The sequence below is a fragment of the Bactrocera dorsalis genome, chromosome 1, assembly GCF_023373825.1.
Source record: "Bactrocera dorsalis isolate Fly_Bdor chromosome 1, ASM2337382v1, whole genome shotgun sequence".
Taxonomy (NCBI): Eukaryota; Metazoa; Arthropoda; class Insecta; order Diptera; family Tephritidae; genus Bactrocera; species Bactrocera dorsalis.
Window position 1 is genome coordinate 28,735,061 of NC_064303.1, and position 19,411 is coordinate 28,754,471.

Sequence of the window (19,411 nt, forward strand, 5' to 3'; positions counted from 1 at the left end):
ATGATTGCGATTTTAGGTATCAAAATAGACTGTGGGATGAAGTGGTAAAAGTTGGGGGACTGATTCCTCCGGGCCGGGGTTGATCTCAGTGCCAGCACGAGTTAGGAAGATACGGAGCAACTCTCCTGTAAGGCATTGTATCAGTGATGACATACTTATACTACAAGTACGAGTACGACTTACCGATCTAAACGGAGTTAGATCTCCAAAATAAAAGCCCTTGTCTCGAAAAAATTCGGGTAAATTCTGATAATATAGAACCGCTGTTGTGGGAATTGCAAAAAATGGACTACCGTTCTAGATGGTCCAAGTGAGGTACCTCTTTGCGCTTGTTAAAGGAGAGACTTTCTTACCTAAACTAAGCTTATCCCGAGTCTAAGGTTTACCAGAAAGATGTTGAGGATATGTTTTATTCCATTATCTCTAAAGACTTCTTAGAATATATTTCATACTTATATACCATATACATAACATCAAAAAGCTGAAGAGCTTGTACTTGACTGAGAAGCCGTGCGGCTAGTTTCTATGACAGTAGAACCAAGTACGAAGAATAGCAGACCACCAAAAGCAAGCAACAACAAAAATTGGCCAAGAACATTTTCAATTCAACCATTGGCACTTCGCTAATTGCAAAACTCAACTATCGCGGAAACAAGAAAAAAAATCAGCCGCGAAACAGGACGAACAGATCTGCGGCCACTGCGAAACTACACGGTTTATAAAGTGGCGGAAACAGCCAGCAGCGATTTGAATTGGAATTGAAATTTCGCAAGCGTCTCGATTATGACTACAAGGCGATACAATAGCAGGCGTGAGAATGCATTTGCCAACAACAACAAAAGGTAATAATGTCAACAAATAGCAATAAAAATGAAGAAAAAACGAACAAAATAACCTTAGATAGCACTGCATGCAACCGAGGGAAGCAACTGGTGCCGGCAGTGCAACGAAAAAGTTTGCAATGAGAAATGGGCTTGGTGCGCTGATGAAGAAAACGTGAGACCTGAAAACCGAAAAAATAGAGGCAGAAACGGAAAAACAACTAGCCTGGAGAACGTGCGCACAATAAGTAAGTAGCTAGGCGAGCTTTTTACTCTCTTGATTGTGTGTGTATGTACATATGTATGTCTGTGTCAAGAGCTGAGCAAACTGTGGTCCCTGCGGCGACTCACAGCGGTTCTTACCGAAAGTGTTGGGCAAAGTAGCTCCCAATGCACGTTCGGTAACTCAAACTGCCATTATTGAAAGCTTCTATGCCTCTACTTTATTCTTCTTTACCCAATTCATTCGCAGAGTTTTCCACTACCTCCCTCTGATACTTCTCCATGCTTAACCCTCCCAGTATCGTATCTCTTTCAACCGCCTCCCCTTCCATTGAGCCATTCTTTAGCACAACTTCAAATCGAAACCCTTCATTCCGCGCATATACCCGATTTATTTCCTCTTTTCGCAGGCATTTCAAAGATATCTCTCACTCCATTTTCAATTTGGCTACGTGTTTTTATTGCAAACAAATGTGAAATTGCCAAATCTATGGCCATGTGCCATCAGTCTGACTGCGACACGTACCATCATCGAGTGTATATATGAGTCCAAATGTATACGGTGTTCTTTGTAGAGTTCACACGGCGAGAGCAAGTGACAACAAAAAGTAATTGTGGTTGCAGCGGTACGTGGCATTCGACGTTAAATCGGCTTGTAGATTTTTGAGGCAAAAAAGCAGAATACAAAACAGTACTCGATTTGATAGTTTTCAGTGATTTTCGTGACAGTGGATAATCGCTTTGAATGCGTGCATGTCAGTACCGGGATAACGGCGCCTAAAACAATAACGGTAAATGTACGAGACGCTCTAAAAAGAATTGCAAAATCGGCAATTTAGGAATATTTTTAAATCACTTCTGTTTTTATTCTTAAGATAAAAATCAAGCTCTCTCTTAAAGAAAAGGTCAGTAACATGTAGCTAGATACTCGACACATTCTGGGAATTTCTTCCTCTTTCAGGTATGGTGGAAACTTAACTACCAGAAAATAATAGAAAATTGTATCGGCTCGCTCCCTGCGTCTAACAGGAGCATCAAGTACCGTTCCAACGGCGGATCTCGAACAAGTGATAAATCAGCCTTGGTAAAATCGGAAAGACTACTAATAGCTATATTACTTGTATAAACAGAACCTTCGAACATTTTATATACAGAACTTTCGGTCATAGTTCAGTTGGTAAAGACGGTTTGTCGAGCATTGACTACATGACCCCACTTCTCAAATGGAAAAGAAGCTTCAGAGTAAACAGGATTGGTGCAAAGGTATGTTAGCTGCGAACAACAACACATGGCTCGATAATGGAGGACGGTGGTGGTGGTTTCGGGAATATACTGTTCAGAGTTAGGCAAAATGCTGCCTTTTATTCTGCTGAATCAAAGCGGTATATTGGAAGTCATTGCTATTGGGAACATATCAGCACATACGTGGACAGTCAAGCAACAATCAAGGCTGTAACATCATTTCACATATCGGTCTTAAGTGCTTTGTGAAGTAAGGCAGCAGTGAACAGGGTCGCCAGGAACAAACGGCTTCACTTACGCTGCGTGCCAGGTCACAAAGGCATCGAGGGTAATAAGATAGTGAACGAGATTATTATGAGTGGAATACAGCTATCACTCAAAACGTGATCGAATAGGCAACGCAATTGTAATACTCACGTGTCAGAATTGGTTGCGGCTCAAGCCGTTGGAACAGGGCTACCAGATCGATAAGACTGCAGAAAATTTTAAGAGCAAGTCACCAGGGAAACAATGGTATATTTGCGGTCTACGATAGGAGTCAATAGTGGAGGTATTGTTAATAAAGCGTCAAAGTCTGTTGGACTTCACTCTAACGCTGGCATCTTAAAGAATAACAACTCCTCATAGAATACGTACGGCACTCAATGTGGTTTCGCTTAGAATATTTGTACGCAACTACTTCTCACGACAGTTATATCAACGTAATCGGTTCAGGGTCGGATCTTAATCTGGTCAAAGATTGCCGATTTCTCAAGATTATATAAACAATATTTTCGTTCACTACCAAAACTATGTTTCAGCAGCAACCGAAAGAGATACAGAAGTAGTTAGTATAATATATTTTGGAGTTCGAATGATGCTTTCAGTTGGATATTTAGTTCAAAGAACGATTATGGAAAATAAAAATTGAGCTAATTAACTGACCAATACACTTAACTATCCCAAAGATATATCCTCCAAATTTGGTTTATCTCTGTAGATCCCGGAAATCATCCAGAAACACAACTAGCTTTGCTCTCATTAAACTCAACGCTCGAACCTCACATCCGAAAACACACATGCCCATACATAGCTAAGAATTTGTGTTTGGATTGGTCGGTGTAGAGTGTACCACTTGATTTTCCTCGAATAAAATTCGCATTGACAACGCTTTTTGCATCAATTATGCACGAAGCATTTAAGGCACGAGCCTAAAAGTGCTAGTACGCGTATGCATGCCGCAACGCTAGTACTAAGCACCATGGCAAACAAGCTAACAACCGCATGAGTCTACTATACCGCAGCAGCAGTGGCAACACCATCGCCGCCTTTCATTCGAAAGTGTTTGAAAAGCGATTTACGTTGACCCAATGGCTCCATGATGCTCGCAAGTGCCAGGGAATATGCTCACGTTGGGTTTTGTTAAAAGCATTCACGCCACACATTTTCGACCCAGCGCCACAAGCAAGTCTCTTTTAGTGGGGAATTTGTTGTGGAGTTAATTGGAATTTCATGGTAAATGTTGCACGAATGATGTAGGCATTGCAAGTGTTGCATGCACTATGCAACATGCTCTGTTTGTGGCACATCCGCAGAAAATTGAACGAAAATCGCAGAAAAGCCACCACAAAGTCAATCCGCACAGTCAGAGTGTGTGGGATGCAAATGGAAATGAAGGGAAGTTGGTGAAGGGGAAAATATTGTAATGGCTCGAAAATGTTTGCTGCGCCGTTTAATTCGCTATCAATGTGTGTTGACTGTTGTTGAAAGTTTTGATTTTAGTGCGATGTGTTGGTTTACACCTCCATTATTTTAGGAATTTGTCTACTGAAGCATAATTGTAAATCGATTGAATCGAGAAAACCTTTAAGAAGATGAATTCTGGGTATTTGAAATTTCATATTAAACTTTCATTGCTTCAGTTGTGGAAATTGAATATTCATAAAGTAAAGTGGAACGCAATGAAAAAATAAAAACGATATTCATTGTATTCGATGGAGGTTGGACCCGAATTTCGGCACAGGCCAAAATAAAGTTCTTTAGAAAATATCTTTATCTCGAAACCGACGGTCCCCGAATAGTCATATTTGTGTAATTTTTCAAGCAAATTGGCTTTTTTTCGATTGCATTCAATTTTATAGATCCCAGCTTTTATCCCAGAAATATGAAGAGCTGGTCATCTAAAGGTTCAGCCCAACTCGAACTCAAAAAAGTTCTAGATTATGAACAGTCTTTACGGTATAGTTTTGTTATAGGTATAACAGTCTTCTCTACAATATTCGACTATATGAGACAAAGAAGAGCAGATAGTTGCTCAAAAATTGCTTTTTACAAGCATCATTGTCGTATGTTCTATATATACTGTGTTCAAAGCAGGGATAGATATAAAACTGAGTTCAAGGAACCTTTTATGTAAAAGTAAATAACGTTACATAATGACAAAATGATTGGATTACTAAAGAAAAATGCATACACACCGATTGTCAACTTTTAGCAGACTATTCTTCGTTTGAATATTCGTTGATTTTTCCTGAGCTCACGTTGAAAGAAAATACTGAAAAATAATAAAGAATTCCTATTCATTTGACTTTGCCACAAATACAGATACTTGTGTGTGTTTGAATGTGCTAAGCCTCAATAAATAAATACACCACTCCAATTAGTAAAAACTGGCGCATCATAATGCAACAGACCACAGCTAAAAGCGCAACCACACCTAAACGCAGCACCACACGCAGCAAGATGGTACCCACACGACGGTACCTCGGACCAACAAACATCAAAACGATGGTCACCATATAACAAAAGATGACCCATCATATATCAAACTGACAAAAAAGTCGGGATCATCGTTCCTAATATATCTGATTCACCTCATTCTATTCCGAATGTAATCCATCGTGCTATTGATTCGATCTTCTTTCTAATAGGAGACATGCCCAACTCATCTTTTTATCATTCGCATGATTCCTCTGCTTTTCTCGATAACTGGTTTTATTTATTTATTTTTTATTTATTTAGCCTTATATAGTGTGAGTTTTATGGAGTGAAACTTATATTATAATAAATTATAATGATAATTTCAATTGTAGGAGTAAATCAAAAATTAGAAATGCATCTCTTAGTACTACTATATTGAGTACAATGAAAATGCTCTCAGCAGAATGGCATAAAGCACTCACTGAAGATCGTTAAGTATCGAAAAATTACCTCATGCGAGTTATCCATCGACCTTAGCTCCACAAAGAGCACATCAATCATCTAGTGAATGGCGCTTCAAAAATGAAGCTGAAATTCACTCAAGGGTTTGAAGACCAACTCAGCCCAAGCTTATAACAAGTGTACGAAAAATTATAGAGAAAAGTGTTGGCATGTATGTATGTATTGGCTAAAAAGACTATAATCAAGTCGATAATAAAGATTTCCTCTTTATGAGGCATAGATGGCGCTACTAGAATTAAACCCATATGACATTTAGTTAGCGCATGACAGCTGTCGGATAAATAGTTTGTGATTTGGTATATCACTTTTAGCGAATCACACTTTTGTTATTGTGAAAAAATTGATAAAAAAGAATTTCGTGTTGCTAAAATACTGCTTTTCGAAGGGAAAAAATATAGTTCAAGAAAAAAATTAATGAAAAATGATAGCGAGTTTCCGGACACTGCCCCAGGACGAAATAGGTTGCCCAAAAGAGGTACTTACCGACGAAAATATTAAAAAAGTCCACAAACTAATTTTGAATGATCGTAAAGTGGAGATATTCGTGACAGCAGGCTCTCTAAAAAAAAAACTAAACGTTTACATCATATCATTCACGAATTTTGTGTATGAGAAAGCTCTGTGCAAAGTGAATGCCACACGAGCTCACTTTTGATCAAAAACGACGACGAGTTGATGATTCGAAGCAGTGTTCGAAGAAGTTCAAGCATAATAAACCTCAGTTTTTGACTCGATATGCGACAATAGACGAAACATGGCTCAATTTCTTCACTCCGAACTTCGAACCTGCTTCCAAACGCGGAAGTACGCAAGAGTCGGCGGACAAGGTTATGGCGTTTGTAATTGGGTGCGAATTGAATATTTTTTATTGACTATCCTGTATTGACTATCGGGCATAGATTATTTTTTAAAGCGGCAGTTTAACTTCAATAAAATTTTCTGCACAAATTCTTACGGCAACCGGTTGAACCAAGTTCGCTTTAAATTTTCTTAAAATATCACATGTGTTACCGTTCGGTCAAGTAATATATGCCACCATATAAAATGTAGACACATTAAATTTCTTATCTTGCGACCCATTTCAGGCTATGTATGCACGTACCCTGTGAATGTTTACAAGCGGTCATTCGCACACATAGAAACATATATACATACGTACTTACTTATATATATTTTGTAACTACCTACTTAAATAATAACGAAATTAATGTCACTTTGTTATTTAAAGTTTTCCCCATTTGCTTACCTCAGTGCTATGCCCTTGTCTAATTTCGGCTGTCGCTGAGCTGGTCAACACATAAATTTAAATTTAAATTGCTTTTTGTTGTTGCAGCGTTAGTTAATCACCAAATGCGGCATGCGATAAAAGCATAAAATGGTTAAGGAAGGAATTCCAAATAGATTGACTTGGCTCACTAAAATATAATCGTTCATAATTTATGAGCAGTCATGAATTTGCGAGCTAGCTACTAGTGGTCGGTTTCTTAGTAAAATACTATGTGTAGTTTTATGTGTGTGTATTCAATGTTGTTGCTGGGGGAAATGTATTAGTTTAATGAGATTTCATGGCTTCAAATTGAATTATGCAAATGGGACATTTATTTTCATTGTTCGTGTTAATATTCTTTGCGGCCTGTTGAATCCTTTCGTTTACTTAGCAAGTGTTTGCAAACAGCGCATTGGAAACGAAGTGAATAAAAATGAGAAAGCTATATGTAAACTACACTAAAAATGTTAAAAATACTTCGTGCTTGTTATATCGATTTTATGGATAAAAGCTATAAGTAGGATGATCAAAGAAATCCGTATGCAATCTCAACTACTTATCAAACCTTCGATACAAAATTCAAGAGTAATTATGTCTGCTGACTGCAACCTGTAAGCTTGATCTTGGAAGGATAGTAGAAAACAAAAACAAGACAATGCACTTCCAAAGTAGATGTTGCAAAGAAACTGTCCAAAGTTGGTCACAATGAAATTCTAAACTAAGGAAAATATTTCTTTCAACAACATCAGGTAAAATAGATCCAGCACCGCCAATACATTTCGAAATCGCTGTGTACGCATTAATCTAACCGACCTTAGACGATGTGGAGAAGAGTCGCCTGAATGGCATGTGTTATCTTTCCAGTTCGACTCATTAATACAAGCGGCAAAAGGTATACTTAGTTTGTAATTATCAAAAGGTTTTGGACCTGAAGCATGTCAATAAAGTGACTTCTTAGAGGATAAAATGCCCTTCAGTAGTATAATTTGTTGATCGATTTGGCTTTCCGTCATCACTATGTTGCAAAATAACGGTATTCATATTGATAGAGAGAAAGTATAATCTCGAACCTCACCAAGCTCCTAGAACTTATGTGTGGATATGTGTAGCTGCTGTCGCTGGATTTTGACTCTTTTGCTGTAGCGTTTCATACATGATTCATACAATGATCAATTTTGGGAAAAATAAGCTGACTTGTGACCTTGGTAACACGGTTCCTCAAAACTAATTTTTTTACCATATTCTGATACTCAGACTTATTTTAGCTTCATCCTCCTTAGAAAGTCTGGTGTTCTCTAAAATTGTTGAGACATCAGTGAGATAAACGGACCATCCTTGCAACTTTTCATGGGAAATTTAAAACATTCTGCGGATTTAGGTTGGACCATAATTTGTTGTAAGCTTGTAAAGAACATTCACAGCTCATTGTACCTTATCACATGCCATTCTTGTAAAATGAGCAGCACCTGGCTAGACCCCAGAATATGGCAGAATTTTGAGATTGCTTGATACGAAAAGCCTTAAAGTTACTCACTAGCGATACTATTAGCAAATACGATAGCCTGAATTTGGATTTACAATTTCCCTACTTATGTACTTAGTGGAAGATAATCACTGCTTTCGAAAAGGCTTCGATAAATGGTTCGTCGTGATGGACTTTATCTATCTCGGAACTAGGATAAATACCTACCAATAATCTAAGCATGATCATCAAACGCAGAACAACTCCTTTGATTCGAGACTCACGGGTGGACAACGGCAGCAAGGAAGGACTAAGTGCTTGGGGACCTGTCTGCCCTCGAGATGTAAGACTAACGTAAACCTGCAACGGTAGAGGCAAGTGACGAAGTTTTGTGGTTTCGGCCCATACGAATCCACGCTGTAGTGTCAATGAAGAATGTTTTCTTCTGGAATCCGATTCGAAAATCAACTAATTTTCTTAGTTCGAAACAGCTTTGGAATAATACCGAAGTTGAAACTTCTCAAAATAGATAAATTTCAGCAATTTTCAATATACTTGTATGTAGAAAGTAGTAATAAAAGATCAGTTGTTATTCTCAGAATCGGTTTATATCTACAGCCCTCACCTGACTCGTTGTTTTAGAGATATTTCCGAATCAAGATTTCGAATTAATTTATTTTAATTTTTATACGCTATGATTATTAAATTTTCTAATAATTTTGTAACATTCAGAAAGATATTCTAAGAAAAACGATCAATCGGAAGTGCTGAACGCGTTAGACATATCTGTCTGTCCATTTTCATGTTTTTATACACTTTCTTTTCTTTCGAAAAATCAGCTCACTGATAGAAACCCACAATATCGGACCACTATATCATAGAGCTTCCATTGAAATTACAATTAAATCCTTCTATGGAAAAGTTTTTATTTGACAAGATATCTTCACAAATTTTGGTAATTTATTAAAGCAATCTCCGTCAGTTGTTCTTACAGGCAATATACATATACAAATTGATAATAGAATCCTTTTCCAAAATAATAATTACATATCTACATTTCAGAGTATCAACTTTGATTAGCTTCCCAGTAAATCAAATTACTGGTTAACAGAACTATTCAATGAAGTAAATGAAAGTTGAAAATCTGTAATCTGTACAAACAAATGGACAACAAGCACATTCCGTTTACCCCGATTCCCATCGTAGAAAACTACTTGCACTCTTGCAAAATGTTTGCCACAAATGTCTACAACAATTCACTCGTTGCATGTTCTAATTCACTCCGAGCGCCACACACGCACACTTGCCACATGATCTCTGTTACAACTGCTGTTGTGGCGGTTTGTAACAAACTGAATGCAAGTGGTTGCTGGTGAATTCTTACAATTGCGATTCCATGCATTTACTAACTTTACATAACGGTTACTAGGTGTAATAGATGTGGTTAGTTGATAGACTAGTGATAGATTAGTGATAGACTAGTTTCGTACAGTAAACATATAGTAAATATTCTCGTCTGGCTCTCATTTCATTTTTAGTTTTTGTCGTATTGTAAATTATACTAAGAACTCACCCAAAGTATAGCCAAATATGTTAAATAAATACTAACACTAATTAATTTTGTTTTTGTGAAACTTTGTTTAAGAACTGGTATCAAGAAATACACCAAAAGATCGCAAGAAGTATGAGCTAATAAGGGAACTAGTGTTTACATTGAACTTTATCAAATTTAATTGGGTAATACATAGGGAATACTTTCATGAGTTAGATTTTGAACCAAAAAATGTCACATTTCCTTGATGAAAAGTGCATTGACGAAAAGTGCGCTTTCCAGAATCTGACCATCACTCACAGAAATTTCGTCTGGATGCGTTTCTTTCAAGAGATAGGTCGTTTTTCTTTTGCCTCCGCCATTCTTACTTTAAAACGGCAGAATTTCGAAAAAGTCCAAGGTAAATATTTTAATAATCTTCCCGAACTATTACGAAATACTAAAGACCAGTACATAGGCTGCTATATATATTTCTGGACTAGGCAACACTAAGTGCTGCCAGGTGCAATCTGACATTTCCATTGGAAAGTTTGACATTTTTTAGCATAACATCACTCAGAACGTTTTGTCATTTAATCGTGAATTGTTTTATTTACAGGGAATTAAAAAATGCATCTCGGCCAAAAAATGGAATTAACTCGTGAACATTTTCGTGCGATAATTTTTCACAGCTTTCGACGTGGATTATCACGACAAGAGTGCATCGATGAACTAAAATCTGTGTATGGCTATGAAGCACCATCCTATAGCACTGTGAAAAATTGTTACAACGAATTCAATCGTGGCCGACGCTCGCTCAAAGACGAATTCCGTGAAGGTCATCCAAAAACAGCCGTAAACGCATGCCTATGCATTTCTCCCACCAGCATACATTCGATATTGTATGAACACCTGACATCTGGTGACGAATCATGGATCTATGCGTATGAGCCTGAAACAAAACAGCAATCGACCGTGTGGGTCTTCCAAGACGAGCCAAATCCAGCGAAAAAAAAGAAAAAAAAAGGAAAAAAAAAAAACATTTTCGTTGATAAATATTCCTATTTTTATTATTAGTCCAGAAATATATATAACAGCACTCGTAGAAAGCTCATCTAAACAACTCTTAGATTGTAAACTTTATTGGTACCGAAATGACTAGGTCTAACTTGACGCGTAATACCTAAGTTCAGCACATATATGCAAGAACACGGGAAAGTGAATTAATTCCTCAATACAGTTTCAGTTAACCATATAAGTGAGAACTTATAGTAAGACAATTCCTTTAGGATATCACAGAAATTCATTGCCTTGAGATTGGAACACTAATGAAGTCCGAAAGACTGCTGTATTCCCTGACGTAGCCGTTCCGCGCTACCTATTTCTTACTATTCTATATAACGTTTTAACAAGTGAGTAGAGGTTCCCATGAGTGCATTCTTAGGTTAGTGCTGAGGCCTTTGAAAGTACAAAGGAATGAACAAAGAAACATATGTTTTATGATTAAACCCACTGGAAAATGACGATAAAAAAGGATAATGAAAATAATTAACGGACGATCTAAGTATGGGTAAGTAAGGGGGGTTTTGAGGGTAAAAAACGGGTTTTCGACAAACGAAGAGTCCAACAGAATAATGTAAGTAATAAAAATATCTATAAGTTTTGTGTTTTGTTCCCTATCTCTTCGTTTTTCCGACCGCAGATAACCCGTGAATTTTTTTTTCCTTTCACATTAGTTATTTTAGCTTCCATTTTCAATGGGTTTCATCATATTATGAATTTACTTTTGATTTCAGAAATAATCGAGCATGAGTATCTCTTATTCCGACCAAAATAAGTATATACCAAATACCGAAGCATATTATTATTGTAGAATTTAGAACCTTATCCTCTTCATGCTGGGTATATAAAACTCGAGCAAAAATTCTTGTAATTGCGCTTGGCTGGCAACCGTATTGAAACAATATGCTGACATGACCACATGACATGCGACTGAGACAACAATCAGAGCTACACAAACTCTCTGCAAATGCAGAGTATGATTGTCAATCTTTAGACACTTGTTTAACAGATAAGTCTGCATTTGCGGCAACCGGACTGATAATGCGGAATACATTGCATGTTGTGGCATAGCAGGGAAGCCCAATAGTGACATTTGAGTATATTATAAGTAAGCGAATTTTTTCAATAATATTCTTTAACTTTGAAGAATTTAAAAGGAGAGTAAAGATGGGTTTAGATGTAAGTTGTAGTTTGTCCGAAATTCATGTTGAAATCGACCGGCGGTGTACTCGATTTTACTATCCCTAAGCAGTAGCTCGAGAGTGTAATCATTCCATTCAGCCTTACTGCTAGGGAACCTTGAACTTCTTGGTGGAGTTTACCTTTTGCATTCTTGGTATTTCACCTCTAAAGCCCTTCATACGCTGGGATGAGGTGACCTTATCTTTCCCAAACCCTTTTACTGTCATTTGAAGTAGAGCGTGTTTGGCTACCTCTCCGATTACTAAGTGAAGTGGAGTGAGTTCAAGCATGATTTCGAGTGATTTTTTTTATAATAGGAGGAAGCATCGAAAGCTAGAGTGCTGGACTTTAATCCGTTAAACCTAATCTACTCCAATCGCACGTCTCCCACGGGACCACTAAACTAAGTGCCTACTTCAAGTGCTGGCGTCGGGAATTTGCCATGGCACCCGATATACACATGTATGCAAGTTGTTGCAGCTTTGATAGTTGGAGCCTCACCGAAGTCGGCGATGCTTTTGAGGATTTCTTATTTTGGATCTTTGTTCCTATTGCGAACTTTGTTCACAAATATAAGTAAGAAGTGATTTGGTTCTTTTCAAAATTTAAGTATTTTTAACGTTATATACATAAGTATAATATAGTATGTATTTTCCAAATCAAGTTGTAGACGATGTTAAAAATTCGCTTTTAGGTATCTTAACTCACTTTAAGGGGATTTCTGGTTTAGCGACCCGAATTTTGAGCGGTTTTTGGCAATCCAAAAGAGAAAATAATATATTTTCATAGAAAATTAAAATATTTAAAATTCTTTTATGGGAATATATTCAAATATTTATACTATCGAAATTTGACAAAAAAACAAACAACGTTAGAGCGAAAACTTCTTTTTACTCGCCAAAAAATATTAAACTTTCCATGGCGTGCAGATAGAGCATAAAAAATATATATATTATTTATTAAAAAATATTGAAAATTCATATCACTCCACTTTTTTCTCATCTTAAAGTCCATTGAACCCATGTAACTCCAGCCAAAAACAATCGTAAAAAAGAAACTACAAAAAAGCATTACTGAGTGTAAAAATCACCAATCCATCACGCGGACAGCGACACCGTCGACACTGCTCTGCTTTGCAATGTGCTGCACGCCCGCCGCACAGTTTTATGGCAAATTAAATTTCATTGCTTGTAATTATTTTATTTTGATATTTGCTCGCTTTTTGCCGTTGAGTGCGGCATGTCAGCCAGGCGGCCAGACATGCGTGTCCAGCAATCAGCACAGTATGTCAGTCGAACACGCGCTCAGCCAGCCACTGTAAACCAGCAGCTTACTATTGCAAAAGCCTGGATGCGCGTGTGTGTGTGTATGCTGGGCGCAAGTGTAAGTGCGAAAGCTTAATAAATTATTAAAATCAATCATGCGCTCCGTTAAATAATCTTGTTTAAAGATGCGATTTCCTCGTTACGTAAGTAGTTTATTAAATAGCTGATGCTTTACTTACACAATGAAGCTTTTTTAAATGCCAGCACAACAACAACAGCAACGTAAACAAATGTTGCGTGTGTGAGTAAACGAGCATAAGTTGATTTATTTGCATTGGTATTTGTATTTGTACGGCACGTAGGCGCATTAAAAATTAATTTCGTGTGTTGGTCTCTCATTGAGGCATTCTTTCCACGTTTTTCCATGTTTTTCCACGATTTTAATGCTTATTAATTAAAAGTGAAATATTATTATTTTAATTATAATTTCCCTTTGAAAAATGAAATTGTTTACACAATTTTGCTTTCCGGAGGCTGTGTAGCTGAAGTTTAAGCCGGAGAGTTTCAAATTTGATGGGGTTTTGCTCGCTCAAAGCAAACAGCTACACTTCAAGAGCCAATTAAAAATTGTCTGACGTTTTGCTAGTGTCGTAATGTGTGCTTTGAATATAGAAAGCAGCTGTAACGCTTTTATACTATCTTTAGTTGGAAATTGTCTACATTCTCGGACGATCTCTGTTTACAACGATGCGATTCAATGATCTTAAGACAGACCTCTGTACCATTCCAGTTGGTCTCAATACGATCCCATTTTGATACCGCAGCCGATATCCCAGAGAACTTCCGGTATAAGGTTTTTGACAGAGAGGAAGATTTTTAGCTTAAATTTATCTCAAATTCAAAGTCAAAGAAGTTTATTAATATTATAGGTGAGAACAGGTAATGAGCGAAAGATTAGTCAAATTCAAAATTGAGTTTTTTACTGATTATGATTCACCATATCATATGTGTCACAAATTTTAAGCTTCTGAAATCAAAAATACCCAAGCTATATTAAAAATTCAAACGTATCATCACGTGCTTGGTTTCGTTAAACAAAATAACGTATCATCACTCATGTATGTAAATATAATATAACAGAGTGTTTGTTTTTTTTTTATATCGAAGTTAGCCTTCATTTATTGTTTATGTTTATTTTAAGTGATTAAGTTCAAGTGCTTTGGTTAGTTTAGGCTACACGTTTGATCGGACGTGGACTACTATATACATATACATATGTAGCCCTTTGTGACGCCATAGAAAAGAAGAACCCCTGTGTTCGAACTTATAAATTAACAAAACGCTTCCCGCCAGTTTGGTGGGATATCTGAAGGTATGCGCCCCCAAATGATTAAGTCTTGACCTCCCTAACGCAAGACAGCCAAGAAGGAAGTGTTGAGTTGTTTCCACCTAATCATCTTCCATACAGCTTCTGCAGATGGCGTCTGGTAGGATTCCCAGCCTTACTGCGTAGAAGCCAATAGGGCAATGACGACAGCGTGTGTAAAAATTGTGGCCCAGCGCTGACCAAGCTTTCGCGACGCCCAGCTTTTCAATAATAGAATAAGATACGGGAGCACAGATCCGTTCCCATTCTACCGATAGCGGTTCTAGGGTGCCTCTTCTTGCTAGCTCATATTTCCTGCGATTCCGCTGTGGTCTGGCGCTCATATCATTCTTATCACAAAGACAATCGTTGCTATTGATAGCGAGGTTAGGTCTTTGAACAGCTCTGAATTCTCTCATTGTTAATTGCCGCCCTGCTATCTGGGTCCATGGTCCCTTCTCTGAAGGAGACTGCACTCCGGGGTAGTAAATCTACTGGAGTTGATAGAGAGTTCCTGACAGCAGACCCCTCCACCTTTGACCCATCCGTGAAGAAGCTCACTGTCCCTTTTCTCCAACGGCTTCTTCCCACCCACATGATAGCGACTCCATGATCCAAGTGATCAGACCCGTGCTTTTTTAGGAATTCAGCAGTCTATGCTTTAACAATAACCAAGAAGAAATGGTAACGTCTGCAGGACCTAGACGCTTTAATTCCAGCAGACTGTTATTACTTTTATGATAATATACCTTTTGAATAATTAGTTATTTAATGAATAATAATTAAACATTATCCTTGTATTTTAGCTTGAAATATTTAAATTTTTTCTAGTGTTTATGTACATATTAATAATAAAAATAGCATGAAATATGAAAAACTTGAGACTGTTTTTATTTAAAATTAAAAAAAGGATTAATATTCAAATTTTTAATTTTAATACAAATTTAGATTGATCATACGGTATTTTGTTTCAGAAATGAAAATTCAAAATAACGTAAGACACCTACTACAAAAATTGCTTAATTTTTTCTTTGTTTTTTTTTTTTCTAAAATATACTTATCTTCTTCTTCTTAATTGGCGTAGGCACCGCTTATGCGATTATAGCCGAGTTAATAACCGCGCGCCAGTCGTTTCTTCTTTTCGCAACGTGGCGCCAATTGGATATTCCAAGCGAGGCCAGGTCCTTCTCCACTTGGTCCTTCCAACGGAGTGGAGGTCTTCCTCTTCCTCTGCTTCCCGCGGCGGGTACTGCGTCGAATACTTTCAGAGCTGGAGTGTTTTCGTCCATCCGGACAACATGACCTAGCCAGCGTAGCCGCTGTCTTTTAATTCGCTGAACTATGTCAATGTCGTCGTATATCTCGTACAGCTCATCGTTCCATCGTATGCGATATTCGCCGTGGCCAACGCGCAAAGGACCATAAATCTTTCGCAGAACTTTTCTCTCGAAAACTCGCAACGTCGACTCATCTGTTGTTGACATCGTCCAGGCCTCTGCACCATAAAGCAGGACGGGAATTATGAGTGACTTATAGAGTTTGGTTTTTGTTTGTCGGGAGAGGACTTTGCTTCTCAATTGCCTACTTAGTCCGAAGTAGCACCTGTTGGCAAGAGTTATCCTGCGTTGGATTTCTAGGCTGACATTGTTGGTGGTGTTTACGCTGGTTCCAAGATAGACGAAATTATCTACAACTTCAAAGTTATGACTGTCAACAGTGACGTGAGTGCCAAGTCGCGAGTGCGACGACTGTTTGTTTGATGACAGGAGATATTTCGTCTTGTCCTCGTTCACTGCCAGACCCATTTCTTTTGCTTCCTTGTCCAGTCTGGAGAAAGCAGAACTAACGGCGCGGGTGTTAAGGCCGATGATATCAATATCATCGGCATACGCCAGCAGTTGTACACTCTTATAGAAGATGGTACCTTCTCTGTTGAGTTCTGCAGCTCGAACTATTTTCTCCAGAAGCAGGTTGAAAAAGTCGCACGATAGGGAATCGCCTTGTCTGAAACCTCGTTTGGTATCGAACGGCTCGGAGAGGTCCTTCCCGATCCTGACGGAGCTTTTCGTGTTGCTCAACGTCAGTTTACACAGCCGTATTAGTTTTGCGGGGATACCAAATTCAGACATCGCGGCATAAAGGCAGCTCCTTTTCGTGCTGTCGAAAGCAGCTTTGAAATCGACGAATAGGTGGTGAGTGTCGATTCTCCTTTCACGGGTCTTTTCCAAGATTTGGCGCATGGTGAATATCTGGTCGGTTGTTGATTTACCAGGTCTGAAGCCACACTGATAAGGTCCAATCAGTTTGTTGACGGTGGGCTTTAATCTCTCACACAGTACGCTCGACAGAACCTTATATGCGATGTTGAGGAGGCTTATCCCACGGTAGTTGGCGCAGATTGTGGGGTCTCCTTTTTTATGGATTGGGCAGAGCACACTTAGATTCCAATCGTTGGGCATGCTTTCGTCCGACCATATTTTACAAAGAAGTTGATGCATGCTCCTTATCAGTTCTTCGCCGCCGTGTTTGAATAGCTCGGCCGGCAATCCATCGGCCCCTGCCGCTTTGTTGTTTTTCAGACGGGCAATTGCTATTCGAACTTCTTCATGATCGGGCAATGGAACGTCTGCTCCATCGTCATCGATTGGGGTATCGGGTTCGCCTTCTCCTGCTGTTGTGCGTTCACTGCCATTCAGCAGGCTGGAGAAGTGTTCCCTCCATAATTTAAGTATGCTCTGGGCATCGGTGGCTAGATCACCTTGGGGGGTTCTACAGGAGTATGCTCCGGTCTTGAAACCTTCTGTAAGCCGCCGCATTTTTTCGTAGAATTTTCGAGCATTACCCTGTCGGCCAGCTTGTCAAGCTGCTCGTACTCACGCATTTCGGCCTCTTTCTTCTTCTGTCTGAAAATGCGTCTCGCTTCCCTCTTCAACTCTCGGTATCTATCCCATCCCGCACGTGTTGTGGTCGATCGTAACGTTGCGAGGTAGGCAGCCTGTTTTCTCTCCGCTGCGACACGGCACTCTTCGTCGTACCAGCTGTTCTTTTGCACTTTCCGAAAACCAATGGTTTCGGTTGCAGCTGTACGTAAGGAGTTTGAAATGCCGTCCCACAGTTCCCTTATACCGAGTTGTTGACGAGTGCTCTCAGAGAGCAGGAGTGCAAGCCGAGTAGAGAATCGTTCGGCTGTCTGTTGTGATTGCAGCTTCTCGACGTCGAAGCTTCCTTGTGTTTGTTGGCGTGCGTTTTTTGCTGCACAGAGGCGGGTGCGAATCTTAGCTGCAACAAGATAGTGGTCCGAGTCGATGTTAGGACCTCGGAGCGCACGCACATCTAAAACACTGGAGACGTGTCTTCCGTCTATCACAACATGATCGATCTGGTTGGTAGTTTTTCGATCCGGAGACAGCCAGGTGGCTTGATGGATCTTCTTATGCTGGAATCTAGTACTACAGATAACCATATTTCGGGCCCCGGCGAAGTCGATCAGCCTCAACCCATTTGGGGAAGTTTCCTCGTGGAGGCTGAATTTACCGACCGTAGTACCAAAGATACCTTCTTTGCCCACCCTGGCGTTGAAGTCGCCAAGCACGATTTTTACATCGTGACGGGGGCATCTCACATAAGTGCGCTCCAAGCACTCATAAAAAGCATCTTTGGTCACATCGTCCTTCTCTTCCGTCGGGGCGTGGGCGCAAATCAGCGATATGTTGAAGAACCTCGCTTTCATGCGGATTGTGGCTAGACGTTCATTCACCGCAGTGAATGATAGTACTCGGCGACGGAGTCTCTCTCCCACCACGAATCCCACACCAAACTTGCGCTCCTTTATATGGCCACTGTAGTAAATGTCACAAGGACCTACACGTCTCTGTCCTTGTCCCGTCCATCGCATTTCTTGGACGGCGGTGATGTCAGCCTTTGTTTTCACGAGGACATCAACCAGCTGGGCAGTGGCACCTTCCCAGTTAAGGGACCGGACATTCCAGGTGCATGCCCTCAATTCGTAGTCCTTATTTCGTTTGCCATGGTCGTCATCAAAAGGGGGGTCTCTCATCCGAGGCTGGTTATGACTATTCACTGGAGTGTTTTTTTACGTGGCGGGTCCCAAACCCAGCGCACAACCCTATGCAGGGGATGTTTCGCCTTCTCACGTTAGCTCGCCTTCAAACGGATGTTCTTAGGCTACCCAGAGGATACTTGGTCAAAGACCGGAAGTCGTGAGCTGCTTGAGTCACATGTAAAAGAATCGTTTCTGGCCACTCCCAAGTGAATGGCAATCAGAGAACTTTCCTCACTTGCGTGAACTTCTACACATGACTCCATCCTCCAATAATATACTTATAGTTTCATGTTAATTCAGATTTGAAAATTTTGTTTCAATATCTCAAGTGGTTTTCTTTTTATACGGTTTTTTGCTTCTTCTGTAAACCTACGAAAAGTGATGTTACGTTATTTTGCATTTCAGGTGACGAAATGTATCTAAGAAGATCGTGTGAAATTTTGAAGTCCGTCGGTTTAACCGTTTAGAAAAATTTTTCTCACCGACTCGGAAAACAGCGCTGCGAAACACAGGCATTTAAAATATTGGGAGCCGATCATTTGGGAACCGATCATACTTAGTTTAAAAATTCTTGCAAATATCTTCTTATCTTCGAAACTTTTTGTCGGATTAACTTTTAAATATGAAATTCACAAGTGGAGGAAATGGAAAATATATCGTTTGTTATATTTGAATATTTGAAACCATTATTGAGGGTTTGATTCAATACGGAGTTATTGAAGGCTTT

At 39.1% G+C, this 19,411-nt stretch overlaps 1 protein-coding gene across 1 annotated transcript in view; it reads right to left on the reverse strand.

Annotated features, from left to right (window-relative positions):
- LOC125778450 (craniofacial development protein 2-like) overlaps positions 1-18,955 on the reverse strand; it is a 372,304-nt gene extending 353,349 nt beyond the window's left edge. The window contains exon 1 of the mRNA XM_049456138.1: positions 16,633-18,955. Coding sequence (XP_049312095.1) covers positions 17,371-18,678 — 1,308 coding nt within the window. The 5' untranslated portion in view covers positions 18,679-18,955 and the 3' untranslated portion in view covers positions 16,633-17,370. The remainder of the gene's footprint in view (positions 1-16,632) is intronic.
- Between the last annotated feature and the right edge of the window lie 456 nt (positions 18,956-19,411).